General features: G+C 39.7%; 1 protein-coding gene across 19 annotated transcripts in view; it reads left to right on the forward strand.

The window, feature by feature from the left end:
- LOC107981865 (ubiquitin-protein ligase E3B) overlaps positions 1-22,541 on the forward strand; it is a 583,577-nt gene that overhangs the window by 401,606 nt on the left and 159,430 nt on the right. For 18 of the 19 annotated variants that reach the window (XM_032601499.1, XM_032601501.1, XM_032601502.1 and 15 more), the window contains one exon: positions 20,241-20,443. The exons of the other annotated variant lie outside the window; for it this stretch is intronic. In XM_032601499.1, coding sequence (XP_032457390.1) covers positions 20,241-20,443 — 203 coding nt within the window. The remainder of the gene's footprint in view (positions 1-20,240; positions 20,444-22,541) is intronic. 19 annotated transcript variants of the gene reach the window in all.

Below are 22,541 nucleotides of genomic sequence, written 5' to 3' on the forward strand. Positions count from 1 at the left end.
ATTGACCTTCTCAAGGACACCAAAGCAAACTTAAAATATCCTTTGCGACGTAATTTTTTCCGCTCTATCCGATTCCAAAGTCTAAAATAGAGGTTCCTATTTAAAAAAATCACAATTACCCTCAAATGACCTTGAAAATCGAGTTCAAGGTCATAGGTGTTTGTGTCATTCGATGGCCCCCTTTACCCCCTTCAACTTTGGTTAAGGTCATTCTTCGTTAAAATTAGTTTTTCCATGGTTTTTTGTCGTGGTCGGATTAAAATCAAACACCCTGTATATATGTATATAGAGTGGTGGAGTGTAAGTGCTTGTGAGATGATTACGAGTTTTCAAGTGCATAAAAATATTCTTTAGCTAATTGTTTGAAGTGTGACATGGATTTAGTGTTGCGAAGGTGTGATGGTAGCGAGTTTCAGAGGTATGAGGCGCTTATATGGAATGAACCTTTCAGCGTCTCCGTCTTGAAAGTCGGGATGTCCAGAGATTTTAGATTAGATTAATTAGTTTTATTTTGCGTACAATATGTTGTACGATAAATTGTATACAGCAGGAGTAGTAGTATAGCAAAAATGTGTATTGTGATAGTATGATAATGTGAAGATGGGTTATGCGAGAGTGTGTGAGTGTGTGCGTGTGCGTGAATGTGTACAAGAAATTCAAGTGTTTGTATTTTCAAGTTCGAAAAAGTGCTCTTTAGCTAGTCTCTTGAAACCTGATGTTGAGACGCCGAGGAGAAGAACGTTCGTTATTGTCACCAACGACGGCCTGCTCTCTACCAGAGAGGTAGGAGGCAAACCAGTGGATGACTTGCTTTGAGAAACCGAAGGTGGATAGCTTTCTCAGGAGCCTGACGTGACACACATCGTCAAACGCCTTGCTAAAGTCAAAGAAAAGGAGCAGTGTTACTTTCTTTTTGTTTATCCCAGCCCTGGCATCATCAGTTAGCTTAATTAGGCCAGACTGAGTGCTGTGACCAGTGCGGAAGCCTGTTTGAAGGTTATCTAGTAAGAGCCTTGATTCAAGGTATTCTGAGACTTGCCTGTGCTCTAGCCACTCCAGAGCCTTGGAAAGAAAGCAGAGAAGTGAAATCGGACGGTAATCAGTCAGGGCTGTTGGTGAACTGATTTTGTTGAGTGCGCGCACAAGTGACAATTTCCAGCCAGATGGGAAGCAGGGTTCGCTCAGGGACAGGTTGAAAATATGACTTAGTAAGGGAGCAAGAACCGGCAATGCTTTTGAGATGACAACCTGTGGGATGCCGTCGCTCCCCCTGGCCTGAGTGTCAAAGTGCGATACCGCAGCCAACACGTCCTATTCCGTTATAGGGTTGAATTCGAAATGTTCCGGGAGGTCAAGACTTTCCAGGGTAACAAGATAATCCTCAACAGCGGGAGCCAGCGGATCGTTTGAGATCGCGCTGAAATGCGTGTTGAGTTCATCTGTTGTAAATCTAGATGGTAAGGGGGCCTTGGTGGCACAAATTCCAAGGTTCTCCAGCTCTTTCCAGATCTCAGCAATATCGGTCAAGGTGGACAGGCGTGAATAGTAATAATTCAGCCTGGCCTCCTCGACTTGTTTGTGAGCATAATCTCTAGCTAATCTGTAAACGCGTCGATCTGATTCGAGCCTGGAGTCCCTGAAACGCCTGTAAAGTCTATTGCTCTCGGATACAAGGTCACGAAAAGCCGCAGTGTACCACGGGTGACGTTGTCGTCCTGGTGTCACAGTCCGCAATGGAGCGAGGTGGTTGATGGCGTTATTGAGGTTAGCGTTAAGTATAGATATGCAGTCGTCGAGTGATGAAGTGGTGAGAGATGACCAGTCACATTCGCTAAGAAAGTCCCTTAGCTTCTCGGCGCTGATTCCTTTAAAGTTTCTGTATGAGTATGTATTTGGTACGTAGCGTGGAATCTGTACGTCGAGAGTGGCCGTGATAAGGTCGTGTCCGTTGATGAAAGGTGCGTCTGTCTTCCAGTATGACTGCAGGCGATCCTGCTCGTCGATTAGGCATAAATCAAGCCAGGTATCAGAACCCTGTTTATGGTGCGTGGCACCATAGGGAACGGACGAAAGAGAGTTCTCATCAATGAAGGCCCTGATGAAATTGGCATCTTCAGATGAGGATAGTTGGTCAGAGTTAAAGTCCCCCATTATAATCTTCGTGGAGTATTTGTGCATGTGAGTTGTTAGTTGGTCAATAAAGTTAGAGCCTTGGAAAAAAGGAGCATGAGGTGGACGAAACACAACCCCCACGAAGATGGGAGAAACTCCCTTGGTTGATATTTCACAAAAGAGGTATTCAGGCTTGCCTGGCGTGCCAGACCATTCACCGTCGGATGATGAAATAACACTAACCGTCAGAGATTTGTATATATAGAGGGCCACACCTCCACCGTTTCTGTTTCTGTCTCGTCTGTAGAGCAGGTAATCATCCAGTGAAGGGCTGGATGTCACCTTCTCGCTTAGCCAGGTCTCAGTAACAGCTATTACGTGGAATAAAGAGCGAGTGGATAAAAAGAGCCTGATCATCTCATTGTGACCCGTGAGAGAGTTCGCATTAAAATGACAGACCCTTAGACCTTCGGACAGAGATACCTTAGAACCCGATGAAGACACGGCGGATGAGCTTGATGGCGGATGTGGTGGGATGAAGTGTGTGTGGCAGCTTCATTGTAGAACGATGTTGACGGCGGGCGGGATCCGAGCTAAAAAATCATTCAGCTCGGCGTCGGTGGTGATGACGGTGGCGCGCTCGTTGTCATCGTTGCAGCACATAAATAATCTCCCGTCCCTGACGAACGTTCGACAGCCCTGCCTCCTCTTGGCTTCCAGCCTAGCCCGTGAACGCAGCTTGTGGACGTCGGTGGGGAGTAGCTCGTTGATGTTTATGAGCCCTTGGTGGTCAGGGCTCAGAGCTTTGGCCTCCTCCATCACGGTTGCGTCCAGCTCGTTGGTATGGAGCTTGCATTTACGAGCTTTGGCAACGACGATTGATCGTGCGAGTGCACTCGACGAGAGGGTGACGGCCAATGGTGGCAGTCTGCCATCACTCCTGGCGGTGTTCCGGGGTGCATCGAGCCTACCCATGGTCCTGACGGATGCAACATCTCTCCGTAGGACCGTTGGGTCAAGTGCGTTTATGACTGCAAACGCGAGAAAATGCAGCGAGGTCTCACGGGTGTAGTGCAAGCCCGTGATGACAACAACACTATTTGAGGCCTGCTCCTGCCGTCGTTTGACCTCAGCCAGCTCACTGCGGAGGCTGCTAATTTCCGCAGTGCTGCTGCTGTTGTTGTTGTTGTTGTCTTGCTGCAGTGCTGGGCTCCTCGATGAGAGATCTTGGACTTGCCTGCAACTCGGTGATGGTGTCCCGCTTTGGTACCCTTGGCATCTGCACAGGGAGGACAGGCTAGAAAAGCCTATCATTTACCACGACTGTCTTGATGTTGATGGCGTTCAGACATTTGACGTGGTAATGGAGCTTGCAAAAAGCACACTTTTTCGGCTCCTTGTGCTGAATAGGCTGTTTACTGCTGCCGCATAGCTGAAAAGGCACTTCCCCGCTCTTTTCGCCGTTCTCATTAATTTTCGTCGGTAACTTACTGGCAGTCGGTAGAGCAGAAATTCGTGGAGTGATGATAAGTTATCGACGGAGTGATAGAGTCGGTGTTATAACTCTTACGGCTAGATGGAGCGTTAGTGTAAAGAGTGCGAAAGTACCGACCTCAAACAGTGTGCAGACGCCTTAGAAGTTCTTCCTCGATGCGGTAGATGTCTCCTCGATGTTGATTAGGAGTGAAGAGAGTCGCCGTGCGAGCGAGAAACCAAGCCAAGCCGAGCCGAGTAGATTTGGAGGTTAGAAGCCGTGCAGAAAGTTTGTGGCAGAAAAGATGTAGAAAATAAATTGCAACCTTCAGCGATTTATATGTCGTCGTAAAGGTTGCAAAAATGAGCGTGCAACAATCTACAACAAAAGAGGGCCCGAAGGCAAGTAGCGGCAGAAAAGCAGTGCGAAAGTAGGAGCAAAATAAAGAGCTGTCAAAGCGACTCACCAGAGAGAGAGAGAGAGAGAGAGAGAGAGAGAGAGAGAGAGAGAGAGAGAGAGAGAGAGAGAGAGAGAGAGAGAGAGAGAGAGAGAGAGAGAGAGAGAGAATACACTCGTACAGCTGACTATGCGTTTTTCGCTGCAACCGCATCTCGCGCTATCCGGGTGTGTGTATGTGTGCGCGTACGCGGATGTATGTGTATAAACAAATAGTGTTATTTCACAAAATGATGGCTTTTTTCGTGATTTTTCATTTGTATTCGCTTCGTCTGCTTTAAATATACTCGAGACCAAAAGTTGCAAACCATCGTTTATAAGTCTATATCTCCAAAAGTTAGAGTCGGAAAATTGTTATTTTTGGCTAGCGTATACAAGTGAAAAATTCGGAATGTTTCAATTATTTTGCGAGGTACGATAAATTATTGCTAAATAGTCTTTATTGCGCTACGGTTAATTTATTACCTGACCAAGCAAACGATATTTTTTCCGGCATTAATTGACAGCTGGGCCCGAGATCTTGAATTTAAAAAAATAATCGTTGAAACTGACTGTCCCTATCAAAAGTTGCGAGCAATTTAAAATAGGGTAAAAATCGCCATCCAAGAAAAGAGTAAAATATTCTGGCGTTGTAGGTATTTTACATATTTTCAGCGATTTTTGTAGTTTAGAATGCGTGTAACCTTCTTCTTTTTCTGCCAGGTATCAGCGAACGGACACCAATCTCCGTTGTCGTTGCACCGCTTTAGTCCTTATCTATGTCGTTAGCATTCTCGAGAATAAAGCAGATGCGACAATGACGATGACGACGACTTGTATTACGGAGCTCCTTGAGGGCAGGAGAAGATCAAGTATGTTGATGTTTGTTTTCTGTATCTGTTTATTTGCAAACATGGAAGAATCCCGTGGGTCACCCAAAAATTTTTTTTGGTGAAGAGGAGTGTTGACATCTGATAGGTATCAACAACGACATTCAAAAGTTAATGGATTAATTTCGTGCGATATATTACCACCACAAAATCTATATCACCTATTATTAACCGTAAAAATGCACGGTAAATTAATATTTTCATTATGTCAAACGTGTTGTGAACAACTGACACAAGAGGACTGTCCTTTTGAGGATGTGGAAGAGCGCATATTGCGGAGGACGTGGTCGTCGGAGAAAGTAAAAGCAGCTATCACATTGGGCTACGTTGTCAAGTTTGTGCATGAAATTTAGCAGTACGAGATGACACAGTACAGTCAGGAAGAAGGGACAGGTGGTATTTTTGCCAAATATATCAACGAGTTTTTCACGTAAAAGTTTGCGGCGTCAGGATATCCACCAAACTGTATTGCAAAAGAGAATAAGGAGCGCCACGTTAAAGAGTTGAAACACACCGAGGGTATCAGTCTGAATAAACATGATATACGTTTAAATACAATACTACGATCAGTAGCCAAACTCTGTATCAATTCTGAAGAAAAATGAGTGAAAAATCGAGAGACATTGATGAATTTAATTACCACAAATGTTTGTCGCTCGTCTCGTTCCTCTCTTTATCTTGTGTGCGCACAGAGGTAAAGCGAGTCGTGAGATGTCGGCGTAAGGCTGGCTTTGTTGGTTAGGATTTTTACGGTGGCACCGGGTATCGTCACTTGTGCTCACGTAGACGAGGCTCGATGTCGCTCGGGTGTTCCGGGTTGCCTCGTGTGCTCACGACGGCAATTCGGAGTTTCGGGGTTCGGAGATACGGGTTTCGGTTCGTTTACCAAGTCGTCACGTGTGCTCACGAGACGACTTCGTCGGTGCAGATCTATCTCTCGCTGTTCCCTGTAGTAACGTGTGCGCACGATGCTACCTGGAGTGGAGCTCGAGTAGAACTGTATACCGTGTTGCGCTGTCCGCCTTATAAAGGCGCGCGGTGTGGATACGTCTGAGCGTCTACGCCGCTCGCGCCGCCTGGCGCGCCGTTGCTGAGCTGTTTGACGCCCATTTCGCGTCGTGTGTATTCGCGCGTTGCGCATGTTTATGTTTATCACGGCCGTCCTCGTGTATATTTATATGTGCGAGACTCGTGTCTCGTCACACCGTTCTCCCTCTCACACAGCACAAGAGCATCCAAATCCGTCTGCAGCGACACAGAGTCCTCTAGGGACTTAATGCACGAGAATAGCTTTACATCATTCGCGTACATAAGAACACTCGAGTACTTAATATAAGAGACGAGATCATTAATATATAAATAAAAAAGGAGTGGCCCCTGGAAAACACCTGATTTAACGGAAACTGTAGACGAGACACAATCATTAAAACGGACAGTCTGAGTAGCGATACGACGCCAAGATAGAGTGAAGGACACTACGCATCCCAAAATTTCAGAGCTTCGAGAGCAATCTAGCGTGATTGACTTTGTCAAAAGCCTTGGACATGTCTGTGTACAAGGCATCAACCTGCATACGCTTAGAAAGAGCTTCCGAAAGGAAGTCATTGAAGATAAGGAGATTCGTGAGCGTGGACCTTCCTTTAATAAATCCATGCTGCTCGTCGACAAGCCGAAGGGTGAGAGAACTAGCGAACTCGTCTGTTATCAAGGCGTCAAGAACCTTGGGCAGACAACTGATTATGGAGATAGGCCTATAATTGGCAACATTGTGCCTATCTCCCGACTTGAATACAGGCAGGATGTACGAAGTCTTAAATATACTAGGAAATATATCGGCAGACAGGATCCTATTAAACATTTCCACAACAGGTTTTTCGAGGGCAGCCTAGCAACATTTAACAAAGTGTGCTGGGATGCCGTCGGGGCCAGGGTTTGCATTGTCCTTTAGGCCCTGGATTAACGCGCGTACCTTGTAAGGGGCAGCAAGAAAACTTGGAACAGGCTCCAAGACATCGCAACGGTCAACAACTGCCATCGAATCCCTAGTGTAAACTAAGGCAAAGTGAGAAGAGAGCGCATTCGAAATGGACATGTCGTCATATGCAAATCAATCACCAGAATACATATATGATGGAAGGCCAGATTTATTGCGCAGGCCCTTAACATACGACCAGAAGGCCTTGATGTTGTATGTGACCTTAGACTCAGTGGCCTCTATAAACGCACGGTACTTTACTCTGGACAGACGAACACGAATGGCTCTTAATCGTTTAAATTCAATTTCAAGAGAAGGGTCTCGAGACTCCTTCCACTGACAATGCACTCTCTTCTTATCACAGATAGCAGAAATGAGCTCCGCGTCGTACCAACTAGGATAGGTATCAGAACGCTGACCTGTAAAGGGAACCTGACTCTCTATAATACTATTTACATTGGTATAGAAACTATCAATAATCGAGTCTATGTTATCCCCGCCCAGGATAGCGCTCCAATTTACACGATCAAGTGTACGATCAAGTGTACAAAGATTTATTGCGCAACAGTCAGCCGCATAAAAATTACGTTTTCGGACACTATACACATTAAAAGAAGCACGAGGTGATGCAATTTCGAGGAGATGAGCTGCATGGTGAGAGTCCGGAGGAAGGATGGGGTCCTGAAGATCCAGTGAAGAGACCAATCCAGCAGGAGCGAAGAGAAGATCCAATGAGTAGGCCTTGGTCACCAGCGAAGGCAGGCACTGGGTGAGGTTGGTATTTGTAAAAAGTTTCTCAAGGATCTCGATCGTCTGTATGATACAACAATCGAACGTGTAGTTATTTACTGCGCAGACTGGCAGCCAAGCTACAAGGAGCTACAGAGCAAAACAGTGGAATTTTGCGAGGGTTTGTTCTACAGGATTTGTTCTATCCACAGACTAGTGACTGGGCTGCCAATCCTAGATCTAAACTTGTTATCATTGATAATTCGATGCGTGAATCGTCATCCAGTGATGTATAGTCCATATATTCTCTAAAGCGTCCCATCATCACTCGCTCTTGGTGATATTCATCACGCAGAACGTCTTTCATCAAGGTAAAGGACAACGCAACATATCTCTGAACGCTCAATACATTGTAATTTTTAAGAATTTGCGCGACAGATCTCAGATACTACATTTATCGCGTCGGCTGTGATTGGAGGATCCACGATTCTTGCAAGAAGCCTACTGGGACGCCACCTTAAGACCCTACGGTTATCTTCTGCTGGATTTAAAGCAGAATACACCGGACAACTGCATATTTCGCACCTGTAAATTTCTGGACAACGAGTGGCACTACGTCTATGTTTCACGCAATTAAAAAATAAAAGGTGGTGATACATTGAACCTTGTACCAATCGCCTCCTTGTGATGGCTTTGTCTAAGAAGCGACATCCCTTTACTCGCAAGAACGCTGTAATTCTGAAGGCGCTTTCCCATTTAAATAATGATCAGCTAAAGGCTCTCTTGCAGACGGCTGATTCAAAATTAATGCGTCATATTTGTGAGTGCGCGCTGAATGTGCTAATTGGTAATGTTCCACTGGAGAAGTTTCACAAGTCACGTTTACGCAGGTACGCAAAAATTTTGCGAAAACTAGCTGAACCTTGTCTGAGTCTGGCGGAAAAAAAAGAAAATCATTGTACAGCGTGGTGGTTTCTTGCTTGCATTATTAGCACCCATCAGTAGTAAGTAGACAATATGGAATACGCCAAAAAGATTCATGTACTTCACGAGAACGTTGAACATCTACAGAGTGTGTTACCAAATTATGTCCGCGATTATAATGTTGTTTCTATACTAAAGACAGTTCAGACGCCGGGTAACGTAATGACTAGGTTGGATGATGAAATCAGCAACATACTGAATTTATTTACTTGCAAGAGTGAGCGAGAAAAATGGAGTCAATATCGATCAGTATTACAACGCTATCTTCAATTTAAAGTTGTTGATAGCTATGCAAAGGTCATGAAAAAGGAGGAGAAAGATAAAGAGCAGCGACAAATGAAGGAACAGAATGACAATGCCGACGACAATGAAATGCAGCGCGTCGAAGAAAAGGATCGAATCGATTCGAATATCATAGAGAGTGTACCTGCAAAGTACAAACGTAAAGCCGGCCATGTATTGCGTAAATGAGAGGAGAATATAATGGCTGGTACATTACCTGGATATTCTACACCAGTACCGCCAGGTGGTACTAGCATTGTTATTTCACGCTGGGTTTCAACACCAGAGGGCATCAATCGTTTATTTAGAACACCACCTCGTCGTGCTGAAAATGGTAGTCGCGCAAATAGCAGTGCTGTTGGCAGTAGCGAATCAGACGAAAGCAGTAGTGGTACGGTAGTAGCAAAAGTACTTAAGCGAACAAAAAACAGTCGCCGGACAAACGAGTGCCAAGAAACAAGTAGCAGTATCTACTTCTGAAGTTACAGCATGTCGACGTTTGAGCGGAGATTAAGCCCGAGCAAGAGACCAAAATCAAAATTAAAACATACAGGGTGTTTCATTTTAATCCGACCACGACAAAAAACCATGGAAAAACTAATTTTAACGAAAAATGACCTTAACAAAAGTTGAAGGGGGTAAAGGGGGCCATCGAATGACACAAACACCTATGACATTGAACTCGATTTTCAAAGTCATTTGAAGGTCATTGTATTTTTTTAACGGGAACCCCTATTTTTGAACTCGGAATACGGAGCAGCGGAAAAAATTACGTCGGAAATGACATTTCAAGTTTGCCTTAGTGACCTTGAAAAGGTCAATTCAAGGTCAAATAAGAAGTATCAGCCTAAGATTGTTTTCCTTTCAATTTTTTCGTAGAATTATCATTTTGTTATTGTAATAAACATTAAGAGAATAATTGACTTAAAATGTGATTATGTTTTGCTGACTTCAAAGCCATTTCGTAAGGTCAAAAGTGCAAAAATGCAATATCAAATGTTATGCGGAGTCCATATTTATATCCTAACTTTAGTGTTGCCCAGGAACAACGACGTGGACGTAATAGGATTGTGTTACCTTTGGGGTGCTTGATAAGAGTGAGTCTCCTTGCCTCTCACTTTTATTATGTACAGATTTAGGTGCACAAAGACACCACCATTTTTTTGGATTCTATTCAGTTCTTGGAATGTTTTCGTAAGCGAATTTTTATCCTATCTTTAGCGTTACTCAGGAACGACGTGGACACAATTGGTTACTAATTTTCCTCATCGAATTTTGCCTGAATTTATTGTTGAAATAAATAATTTATTTTGTAAAGATGATTTTTCATGTTGAATTTTCCCGCGACTCATTGTTGAAATAGACAATTTTTCTAATAAGATCTCTTTTCATATGAATTTATCCTCTACTCATTGTTACTTACACTTAGTATTCAATAGTTTACTAGTTATTGAATAGTTATTGATTAGCCAAACTAATCAAATATCATTTGTTTAACATTTTCTCTTTTTCATTCATTGACCTTCATTTTTTCTATTAAAATTTATTACTTATTTACTATTTACCGTAAAGCTCAACAAGGGCAACTAGCACGGGTTAGAGAACGTCGTAATTACAACGAAGATGATCTTCGTGTAATGGTCGTTTTAGCAATGGTTCATTTGTATCCCCACGTTAGTACCCGTGAAATTCAAAGGCAAAGTGGTATACCTATGGCTACTGCTTGGAGAATACTGAGAAGTCAACGTTATCATCCATATCATATTACTTTGACTCAGGATCTCACACCTGCTGATATGAGGTTAAGGCTACAGTTTTGCGAATGGGCACGACAAATGATTGCTAATGATCGTCACTTTTTTCAATACGTAATGTTTTCTGATGAAGCAAAATTCAAAAGCAATGGAGAGCTTAACCGACACAACTGTCATTATTGGTCGAATGGTAATCCGCATTGGTACAGGCAGATAGATAACCAAAATCGTTGGAGTCTTGATGTTTGGTGTGGAATTGTTAACGGATACCTTGTAGGCCCATACTTTTTCGATGAAAATGTAAATGGCCATAATTTTTTACAGTTCCTGAGAGAACGTCTTCCAGTACTTCTTGAAGAAGTAGATTTATACACAAGAGCAAGAATGTGGATTCAATTAGATGGAGCTCCTGCGCACTATGCTCGAATAGTTAGACAATATCTTAATCAAAATTACCGTGACAGGTGGATTGGACGCACTGGACGTGGAGATTTGGGTGTTCGATGGCCACCGAGATCTCCAGATATGACATCACCCGATTTCTATTTGTGGGGGTATTTGAAAGATGTTGTTTATGAACATGAAACTACAACAAGGGAAGATATGATCCACAGAATTCAATCCGCTTGTGAAAACATCCCAAGAGCTGTATTACTCAGAACAGTAGAACATTTTCAGCAGCGAATTGAATTGTATATCCAACAAAATGGTGGTGTCTTTGAGCACCTGCGTTGAATTTTGAGCAAAAGTGAGAGGCAAGGGGACTCACTCTAATTAAGCACCCCGAAAAGTGAGAGGCAAGGGGACTCACTCTAATCAAGCACCCCGAAAAGTGAGAGGCAAGGGGACTCACTCAAATCAAGCACCCCAAAGGGAACACAATCCTATAACGTCCACGTCGTTGTTCCTGGGTAACGCTAAAGTTAGGATATAAATATGGACTTCACATAACATTTGATATTGCATTTTTGCACTTTTGACCTTACAAAATGGCTTTGAAGTCAGCAAAACATAATCACATTTTAAGTCAATTATTCTCTTAATGTTTATTACAATAACAAAAGGATAATTCTACGAAAAAATTGAAAGGAAAACAATCTTAGGCTGATACTTATTATTTGACCTTGAATTGACCTTCTCAAGGTCACTAAGGCAAACTTGAAATGTCATTTCCGACGTAATTTTTTCCACTGCTCCGTATTCCGAGGTCAAAAATAGGGGTTCCCGTTAAAAAAATACAATGACCTTCAAATGACCTTGAAAATCGAGTTCAAGGTCAAAGGTGTTGGTGTCATTCGATGGCCCTCTTTACCCCCTTCAACTTTTGTTAAGGTCATTTTTCGTTAAAATTAGTTTTTCCATGGTTTTTTGTCGTGGTCGGATTAAAATGAAACACCCTGTATATTAAATTATGTATCAAAAACCGCCTTATAATACATTAGCGGGCAGATTATACTGTATATTAAAATAATTTTTTATTTATTAGACCTATAAATTTAGTTGGAGGAAGCTACGTTCCAATGAATTGGCAGCGGTTTTTTTCTTAGTTTCGCAAGGTGCTCACTGATTGCCCGTGCCTGGAGAATTTAGGCGCATGTTTGGAGCCCTTGTTAGCTGAGGGTGCTCACTTTGAGCGGCTTCGGTTGCGCCCCTCGGCGGCCGGTTCTCGGATGTACCTGAGCTCCCTTGACTCCGACGGGTATGGCCCCGGTGATGGTTTGAATCTGGCGTCGAATCTCCAGGTGAATATTTGCTTAGGTATTTAATAATTAATACATCCTTCCCTATTTTCCTTCTTTTTAATGTTTTTCTTGGCGGTTTTTATTTTTGTAGACCTAGTTCGTAGCTCTAGATTCCATGGGGTATTTTACGCTGGATTTGGCGAGGCATCACGATGCTGTTCGCACGCGTCATGCTGATCGTCACGCTGAGGAGAGCGCAGGTCCTCACTATGGAAGAGGAACTGGTGAACAGCTGTGGGACGAACTACAAAAAACTAGTTGCCTGCCTTATCATATGCCGGTGTAAATAATAAATGAATAACCCACAGATCATCCCCCAAAGTCTCTGAGTTTACACAATAGAACACACATAACGGCCACTTATCTGTACGGTAATTGCGATCGACGAGGGCGTCGATGAATCTGGGCCGTGGACGTGTCACGTGTGTATACATGTCGCGGGTTTTAATTACTATAAGAAGACAAGTAGAACTGTGCAATGCGGTGACGGCCGTAGCGCAACGACAGAACGTCTGCCTTGCAAGCCAGAGGATCTCGGTTCAAGCCCGGAGTCCGTCACTTTTTCGTTGCACTCAACAGCTGCAAATAATAATTTGTGCAGACATAATTTTTTTTAAAGTTATTTGTTTGTAGATATGAAATGACGAATGCTGTATGTATTTATGCATATTACAAGATGTAATCTACGAATTTGGTGTAGATTAAAAGGATACTGCAAAAATTATTTTTGCAAATGATATCATTTTCCTGTAGTTATTTGTTTGTGAACATGAAATGATGAATGCTGTATGTATTTATGCATATCACAAGATGTAATCTGCAGATTCGGTCTGAAATGACGAATAATCATTTTCTTTATGTATAGAGCACTCACATGAGTTTTTTTAGTAGGGAAAGATAAATTAATATCAAACAATATAAATTTCTCAAAATGAACCATATTATAAATCAAAAAGATGTTTTAAACAAAAATTACAATAAATTATATATTGTAAATAATGTATTATATATTTTTATTATAATATCTAAATATTTGTTATAAAAATTTATAATTATATATATTTCCGCAAGCCGTGCGACTGCACACCCAAGGCTGATGTAAATTTTTAATATTTTAACATTCTTATCAATTATCTATATTTATCCCTATTAATAAATCTCAAATGAGATCTCCACAATGCTATATTAGGTTTATTTTTGAAATAGTAAAACCTTATTCAAAAATACATGCATTGAATCATTTTGAGCAATATTTTGATTTTAAAATATTAGACATGATAATTTTAGTTGAGAAAATCATAGTGATTCCATAATCATCAAAGTGTCTTTTGATTATTACCAAATGATTTTTATCTATCCATAACATTTTTAAAATCCGTACGCAAAATGAGATATAAAATTTGACTGAATATCTCACTTGAGATTTATCAATAAAGATGGTTAAAGAAGATTCTTTCGATACAATTGCGCAAAATTTGATTCTAAACTTGTGAGATCTTCACCCTTGCTTTGCTTGGCCGATAAACCTCCCACTCGTGTAAAATTAACTTTTCGCATGTGTATCGAACGTTATTTTTCGATACAAGGGACGTAGAATGTGCTTAAACGCACGTGCACAAAAAGGCATTTTACAATACAAGGCAATTTAAATAGTGACCTATTTAATAATTTAGTATTGTATCAAATGATAAATAAATCAATTGATCTTTATATAAGGATATAATATATGACTTTATATAAAATGACTTAATTTTTCATACTTATATTGATCCCTAGTGGAAAAAAATGCTGCACACAACAGTTTTTATCTAAAACGTTTAGACTAAAACAAAAGATAACTGAACAAAACAGAAATTTTTAGCCAGAAGAATGTCGGAATAGAGACAAAGATAACAATTATTTACAGGTACTATTAGTTGTTTAAAGTTTTCTTCAGTTTACTGCAGATGGTACCAGATTTTAACAGTTTTCAACAGTTACGTTAATTTTATTCTATTATGTTATTAAAGGCATGTTTAAAGAAAAAAAATCAATAGAAATCCAAAGATAACTGTTTTGATTAGGAAAAAACTAGTGAATGTAGAAGATATCAATCATAAAATGAAAAAAAACGTTTTAAACTATGAAAAAATTGTTGTCTTCACTTATTAATAGTTATAGTCGCTTTGTTGTATTCTTTTTTTATTCATTTACAAAATTGTGAAATTTTATACCTGTAAAAAACTTAAGCCAAATGAAGAAAACTCTAGCAAACTTAATAAAACTGAAGACAACAGAAGATTATTCTTGTCTGTGTCCTAATTGCGACATTTTTCCTATATATATATATATATATATATATATATATATATATATATATATATAGAACATACAAGATATATTTATATACAAAATACATATTTTCGTATGAGCTATGTTAACTATCCATTTAGACAACGGTTTTAGTTCGCGTAAGAAGTACATTCTATAGTTCTGTTCATGCAGATGTCTTCTACATACCGGGATGTTGTCCATAGGTGTTAAGGCTGGCCGATGATGAAGTCCAAGTGCAGCGCTTCGTAGTATTATGTGTCCTTAACGTAGTAGGATTTGTGTCTAGGTGTCTAAGGCGGCCGATGTCGGAGTCCAGGTGCAGCGCTCCGTGGATTTTTGCATCCAGGTGTCCTTCACGTACCGGGGCTTTGTCTAGGTATTAAGGGTCTTGGCCGAGTACCGTACACGCAGAGTTATGATGTTACGTGATCTGCGAGCTGCCAAAAACAGCTATTACGCGAGCGAAATCAAAACAGCCTAGCGTAACAATGGGCTTTTGGGTGCTCTCCGCAGGCTGGGCGTAGTCTCCCCCCGCACAACATCACCTTTGTCTCGCATCTCATTAAACGCCATTAATACCCATTTCGCATCAATCTCCAACGCACCCTCACCTCATTTCCATTTTCTTGTCTATGCAAACTTATTCTCACGATCGACTACTCCGCCCTATTTTTTGAACCTATCAGCGTAGATGACGTCTCAAAGGCTTTGGTTGCGGCCAAGTCTAAATCACTAGGACATGACTAAATATCCATAAACCATCTATCTATTATCCGCCCTCACATACTCCAACTACTCTCCAAAGTCTTTAATGAATTTTTTAATATTGACCCTTTCCCCTCCCTCTGGAAGAAGACACTCATTACACCTATACTCAAGGTTACACCGTTGAGCGACGTGTCTGATCTTCGCGTCATTTTACGACTGTCTGAGTGCTTTAAGCTACAGGAAAGAATTCTGGCAAACCAGTTGCTTAGTTACCTTGACGAGCACCGTCTCCTAATCACCTGTTAAGCTGGTTTTTGGGCGGGGCACATCACTCAGACGGCCCTATTTGGGGTCTTCGACGTCATTCGTTTGGCGATGGACGACTCGCAATACACTATTCTCGTTCTATTCGATGTTTCCAAGGCCTTCGACCGCATTCCTCACCAACTCTTGATACACAAATTTCGCTCATTCAACGTAACCGATCATACGCTAAAATGGTTTATTTCTTACCTTGCTGATAGATGCCAGGCAGTGGCTGACAAGGGTGGCATTCTCTCAGATTGGATCTCTACTACTGCGGGTGTTCCCCAGGGCTCCATCCTTATGCCCTTACTATTTGCAATATTCATCAACGATCTGCCACAGGTCTTGAGGTTCTCCTGGCAAATGATTTACGCTGATGACACTCAAATCTACTACAGCTGTCAGCGACAAGAAGCTCCCGGAAGCCATAAGCAAATTCTCTTAAGACTGCTCAGCCATAGCTAGTTGGGTTACTGCCAACGGTTTAACCCGCAACCTCAAAAAGACTAAGGCGTTGCTCCTAAGTAGCTCCCTCAATCTTTCTCCCATCAACCTTCCAGATCTTCTAACCGTAACAGTCAAACACACCTCCATCCCTTACGTGTCAGAAGTAAAAAACGTCGGTGTCTGGATAACCTCAGACCTCGGCTGAGGGCGTCACGTGTTCTACATTTGTCGGCAAGTTTTCCGCACACTGCACCAGCTTCGGCCTCATCAACGTGCTCTCTCATTTGGTCTCCGGAAATCATTGGTCTAGTCTCTCATACTACCTTTCTTTGGCTACGCCTGCCTGGTGTACCACGACCTATAGGGGGAGCTGAACTTCAAGCTACAACGCGAACAGAATGCCTGTACTTGTTTTGTGTATGGCAACATTCTATGGATGGCTCACGTGACTCCGTATCGCCAAAAGCTCGGTTGGCTTTTGGTCAAGGCCAGGCGTGATTACTTTCTCGGTGCGCTTACTTTCTCGCTACTACAGACGAACCGACCAGAATATCTGGCTAACAACCTAATTCTAACGACCGATCTGGGGGTGCGCAGATTCACTCGACATGGCATTCAACAGCAACTTTTTCTACAACTCTTTCCAAATCATCGCATCTTATTTCCGGAACAATTTACCTTATTGAATCACATCCTTACCCCATACTACTTTCCTGCAAACAGTCGAATTACTACTTCTCAATTATTTATCTTTCTGCGATTCTCTCTCGTCACTTGCGCACACCCCGACCGTTACGTAGTTGCTACCTGTCAACGCGCTATCAATGTACTGCGACAAATATACCTCTACTCACCTGCGATACGTGCGTTGCCTTACAATATCAATTTATTTACAGTATCTATTAAATAATGTATTTATTATAACTAGTCACTAGGTTTAATCATTACAGGGCCACAGAGCCACGATAAATTTCTTTGATTATGTACCTCTTTACTTTTTTATTATTATGTCATCATGCAATGTTATCTTTAGTATTGTAATTATCTGTACACCCTATGGGTCTCTGAGCCCCAGGGTTTAAACAAATATCTATATCTATATCTAGGGTGGTCGATGTTGGAGTCCAGGTGCAGCGCTCCGTAGTTTTTAGTATCCATGTGTCCTATACGTACCAGGGCCGTGTCTAGGTGTCTCGGGTGGCCGATGACGGGGCCTATATGCACCTCTCCGTTTCCGTTTTGATGTCAAATCTTTTTTTATGCTTTTTTCGTTCCTTAATATTAATTTTATAAATTCATCTTATTTTCTTACTTTATTTATGGTCTCGTAAAAATTTATCAAATCTCTCAAAAAAATTTCTTTAAATGTAAAAACCTTGGGAAGGATTAATCTGTTTTCACGTTTATGATGCTATTTATATAATAGTGACAATAATCGAAACATACCTAAAATTAAGTTTTTTTTTTTCAAATCTTTTAGTTTTACTGGAAAATGTTTAATATCTACAAAAAGTAGTGAAATCGTAGAATAATATGACCAAGATTTATTTTTAATAATTTTATCAAATAATTTTTTGTTACAATTCATTATGTTTTAATTTTGTTCCACCGGTAATATTGTATCTTTTTAATGAATTATTGTTTAGTTTATAGAATTTTGTTTTGTCTAAAAATATTCTTGATTAATACAAAATCCGACGATGACTGAATCTAATTTATCATTTTCAAAATAAATGTTCTATGATAAAAATAATCTTTCTATAGAAACTATTTATTTATATATCTATGTGCTAGAAATGCATTAACTAAAAATATTATGCGACTAACTGAAAATTGATGATCAAAATGGTCTGTCCAACATGTTTACAGGAATTTAGAAAATAATAAATTCGATTTAGTCATCGCCCGATTTTGTATCAATCAAGAAAAATTTTAGACAAAAAAAATTCGAAAACTAAACAATAATTAATTAAAAAGTTACAATATTACCAGGAGAACAAAATTAAAACATAATGAATTACAACACAAAATGATTCGATAAATTTTGCGGGAAATAATCTCTTTATTTCTACAAAAGTTTGGAAATTTTTGAAAATTTGAAAAAAAAATTTAAAATTTGAAAAAAAAATTTTAAATTTGAAAAAAAAAATTTTAATTTGAAAAAATTTTGAATTTGAAAAAAATTTTGAAAATTTTGAGAATATGTTAAAAAGTAGAAAATATAAAATTTTGAATATTTTGAAGGTTTAAAAAAAATTGTATTAATTTATTCAATTTAGATTGTTTTAGCAATGGATGAAAGGATGTCACTTTTCAAAGCAAAAAGTGATCATAAAGTTTAGTAATGAATAAAGCGATTTTATTTTGTATAAATTATCAAAATGATTGTTATTTTGTTATAGTAGATGTAAATATAATAGAATAAATAGAAAATAATAACAAACGTATATTTTCATAAAAATGCCGATAGCTGAGTAGGTCCCACTTTTCAAGAAATAAAGCGGCTACACAGTTCAGTCGTGACTAAAGCACTATATGCAACACGAGAGTAAAGTCGATTATTCTCTCGGGTGATTGACTGACCTCGCTTCGTTTAGGCGGTAAACTCTCACCCGCGGGAATGATCTACGACTTTACTCCCTTGTTGCATAATGTACTAACATTTCTAGTAATACTAGATGAGTTGAGGTATTGCGTTTTGATTGTTCGAGATTTAGAGGATTATTTTGTATGACATAATTGTTATTATTATGACGGGCGATATTAGCACGTCATAAGCTCAGCATGCCGCGAGAAGAAAGACTTGTACTAAGTTCACACTGTTACAGGTACCAGCGCTGGCAAGGCGGGGAGAGCCGCTGGACGACACGAGAGAGGCGGAGAGAGAGGGAGAGAGAGAGAAAATTCGGCGACACGCGACTGAGACGCGTGCCGCCAGATACGATCCGACCTTTGAACCGACTCCTCGCGAGACGCTCAGTACTTTCGGGAGATAGCTGATAAGAGAGTGAAAGTCGAAGTGTGTGAGTGTGCGTGCGTATACGACGTTGCGTCTCGCTACCGCATCCAGAACTGCACCGACGGGGTTCCGACTGCTGACAGCGAACATTAGGGCGATACCGGCTAACTGTAAGTGCCAGCTCTCTCTCTCTCTCTCTCTCTCTCTCTCTCTCTCTCTCTCTCTCTCTCTCTCACGCTACACTCGCCAGGGCTCTCCTTATCCTCCCTCGTAACTGCGACTTCGCTTGCTCGCATGCAAGCCCTGTATATAGCTTATCAATAAACGATGTGACTGTCCCTCAACAATCTCGGTAGTCGTTATTTTGCGTGTTCCTACGCGTACACTTGTATCTCGCTCCATCACCGACCCAGCCGCCTCCGCGGGCTTGCGTCTCGTATATGTACGAGATCGCAGCGTAACTGGCCTGGCCGGAACCTATTCAGCACTAGGTGCTATCCCGACGACTCTCTTTCTCGAGAGTAACGAGGTCTACGGACCTTGATTATAGCGGAGCTGGGAACTGAACAACTGCACCCAGCACACCGTTATATTATGTATTATTTTTTAAATTTTGTTTGTATTTTTTGTATTCAATCTCTATTATTCTTATACGATCCATCCCAGGCTATGATTCCGTAGCTTATTATGCTATAGAAAAAGACCATTATGTATACCAAAAAAACTTTTTAAATCATTAATACCCACATAGAGCGTATTTATATCTCATTAAAAATGGATAGTTACTAACAAATTTTAGCTATTTAAAATGTGAACAGTGTTAAATTTTCGTGACAACATCGATATTTAAATTATACTACTTGATTTTTAGATTTTTCCCTAGTTTAAATCGGCGTTTTTCTACCAGGTAATCAAAATATAAAGAATACGCTGGCTCTATTTTCAGAGACAAAAGGTGACCTTGATTAGAGTACTATATTCAACAAGAAACTCGCTTTGCTTGAGCAGTAAAACCACCCGCGGGAAAAAGCTGCTATTTTCTTCCTTTGCTGCATAATGTACCATAAATTGTTACTCATCAAGCAATAGATTATAATAAATCATAATAAAGAATAGAATATTTTTTACAGGAGGTTCGCATTACAAGTTTCCTTGTAGATCTTGAAAAAGGACGAAAAGGAGCACCTTTTTTACTTCATAAAATGCCTCACATAATACCTTACTTTGATAGGATACTTCTATTTCGTAAATATATAGCCGAAGAAAAAGAAGTTTTAGGATTAACGGAAAGTACATGCAGAAGTCCACCTACTACTTTAATAGCCGTACGCAGGTAATATAAATAAATATATATAAATATAATAAAGCAAAACAAGACTTATCCTGACAAATTTTTTTGTTAAATAGTCCTTATGCGGACTGGCATGAAAGTACTTTAAGATATAATTTATAGAATAGAATAGAATAAAATAGTTATTTTTAATTAGTCAGAAATGTAAATTTACATAGATATCATATGACTAGCCATCACAGCTGTCAGCCGTCAGTCAATTTTGGAGTTCCCAATTAGAGTTTTTTGTTATTTTCCAAATGGTAAAACCTATATAGTCACTCATTATGTTATTTTGTTGCTTTTAATAATATTCTGGAAATTAAAATGATACAGTCCAACTTTTGTGCAGAGATCTGTGCAGAAATCTCTGTAGAGATCTATGTACAGATCTCTGCACATTATTTTCGTAAGGGAAATCACAGCGTTACGTCATAGTAATAAAAAAATAAAAACGCAACGAAGAGACAAAAAAAATGTATTTATATTTTTCGTAGGTTTTAAGATAGTTAGAGCGAGCGAGCGGCAAGAGAGTGCAATAAGGCAGTCTAGACAAATAGCAATTAAAAGCGTGAGCAGGTATAGCGGTCGGGATCGGTATATGACGTGCAGTGGCCCTATCGTCAAATTTGTGCGCTCCCGAGTGAAACCTAAACGCCTGGGGAATCTAGCGAACGACAGTCTGGCCCCTCTATTTTTTCAGTCTCGCGTCGCAAAATACGAAACTGTGCGAGGCAAATGTAAAATTTTAATAGTACAACTAGCGTGATTCACCTTGCTCCTAATGTCACTCGGTTAACATATGCATTGCAATAGTGATAAAATTTAAGTTTTGTTAAAATCTTTTTCTATTATTTTTGATAGTATTAACAAAAAATGTCTTGGTGATGATCATATAATTTTTATTAATAGGTTGTTTCTGAATAAATATAATTTACGCATGTCTTTTAAACAACTACAGTATCAAACTAATTTTTATGGTTGCGGTGTTTTTGCTATAGCATTTGCAGTCGCTATTGTATTTAATATTTGCCCATGTAATGTACAATTTGATATAAGTAAAATGCGAGAACATTTGATTAGAATGTACAATACATTAACTTTGTTATTTTTTCCAATATCAAAAGATTCTAAAAATACAATTAATTTCGACACCATTACAGAAATTCCAATTATAAAAAATGTTGCTTACGCAAAAAAATTTGCTGAATTGAAATTGAATTACGATAAAATTAATATTGACGAACTCAAGGTATTATTAGATATTAGATATTTATTAACCTTGAAGAAAATACAAAGATATTTACACACTTCGCATTCCTGCAAAGATTAACAAAGTTATCTGGCGACAGGCATAGCATTATTCTATATTTACTTAAAATTAGTAGCCTCCTTACTACTATATTATTAATATTTTAGCATCATATGCCTATAATTTATTCCATATTTAACAATTGAACTAGAAAAATATGTATTTCAAATATCAACAATTGGATTTTATCAATTCTTCAATTATTTTTTGTTGATTTGATTTGCTTATTTCTAACACTTTTAAATTGTTCAGCAATGCATTAAACGTTGAGATCACTTAAATATAACAATTCTAATTACTTAACCTACTTTTATTACTAATCCTCTTTTTATTTAAGTATTATAACTATAATACTTTTATTTCTAGTAATACTAGATGGGTTGAGTTATAGCGTTTCGAGGTCATTGCAGTATATCTTTAATGCCTCCAGAGTAAACAATTGTTCGAGATTAAGTGGGACAAAATTATTTTTGTTTACAATTTTTAGAATCTTTCCTGTAATTTTTGTATTGAATCTCTATTGTTCTATTGTTTGTATTGAATCTCTATTGTTGCTCCACCCCAGGCAATGATACCATAGCTCATAATGTTATAGAAAAAAAGCATAATATCTCATATAACGGGGTGGAGTTTTCGACGGCAGTCGCGCAGACGTTAGCTGCGTGCAGTGCAACTGCCGTCGGGATGATCACCTCGTGAGAGAGAGAGAGAGAGAGAGAGAGAGAGAGAGAGAGAGAGAGAGAGAGAGAGAGACCTGGGTCCTAAAAGCCCATAGGGTAAAAGAAAAAT

The sequence above is a fragment of the Nasonia vitripennis genome (genome assembly GCF_009193385.2).
Source record: "Nasonia vitripennis strain AsymCx chromosome 2 unlocalized genomic scaffold, Nvit_psr_1.1 chr2_random0004, whole genome shotgun sequence".
Classification (NCBI taxonomy): domain Eukaryota; kingdom Metazoa; phylum Arthropoda; class Insecta; order Hymenoptera; family Pteromalidae; genus Nasonia; species Nasonia vitripennis.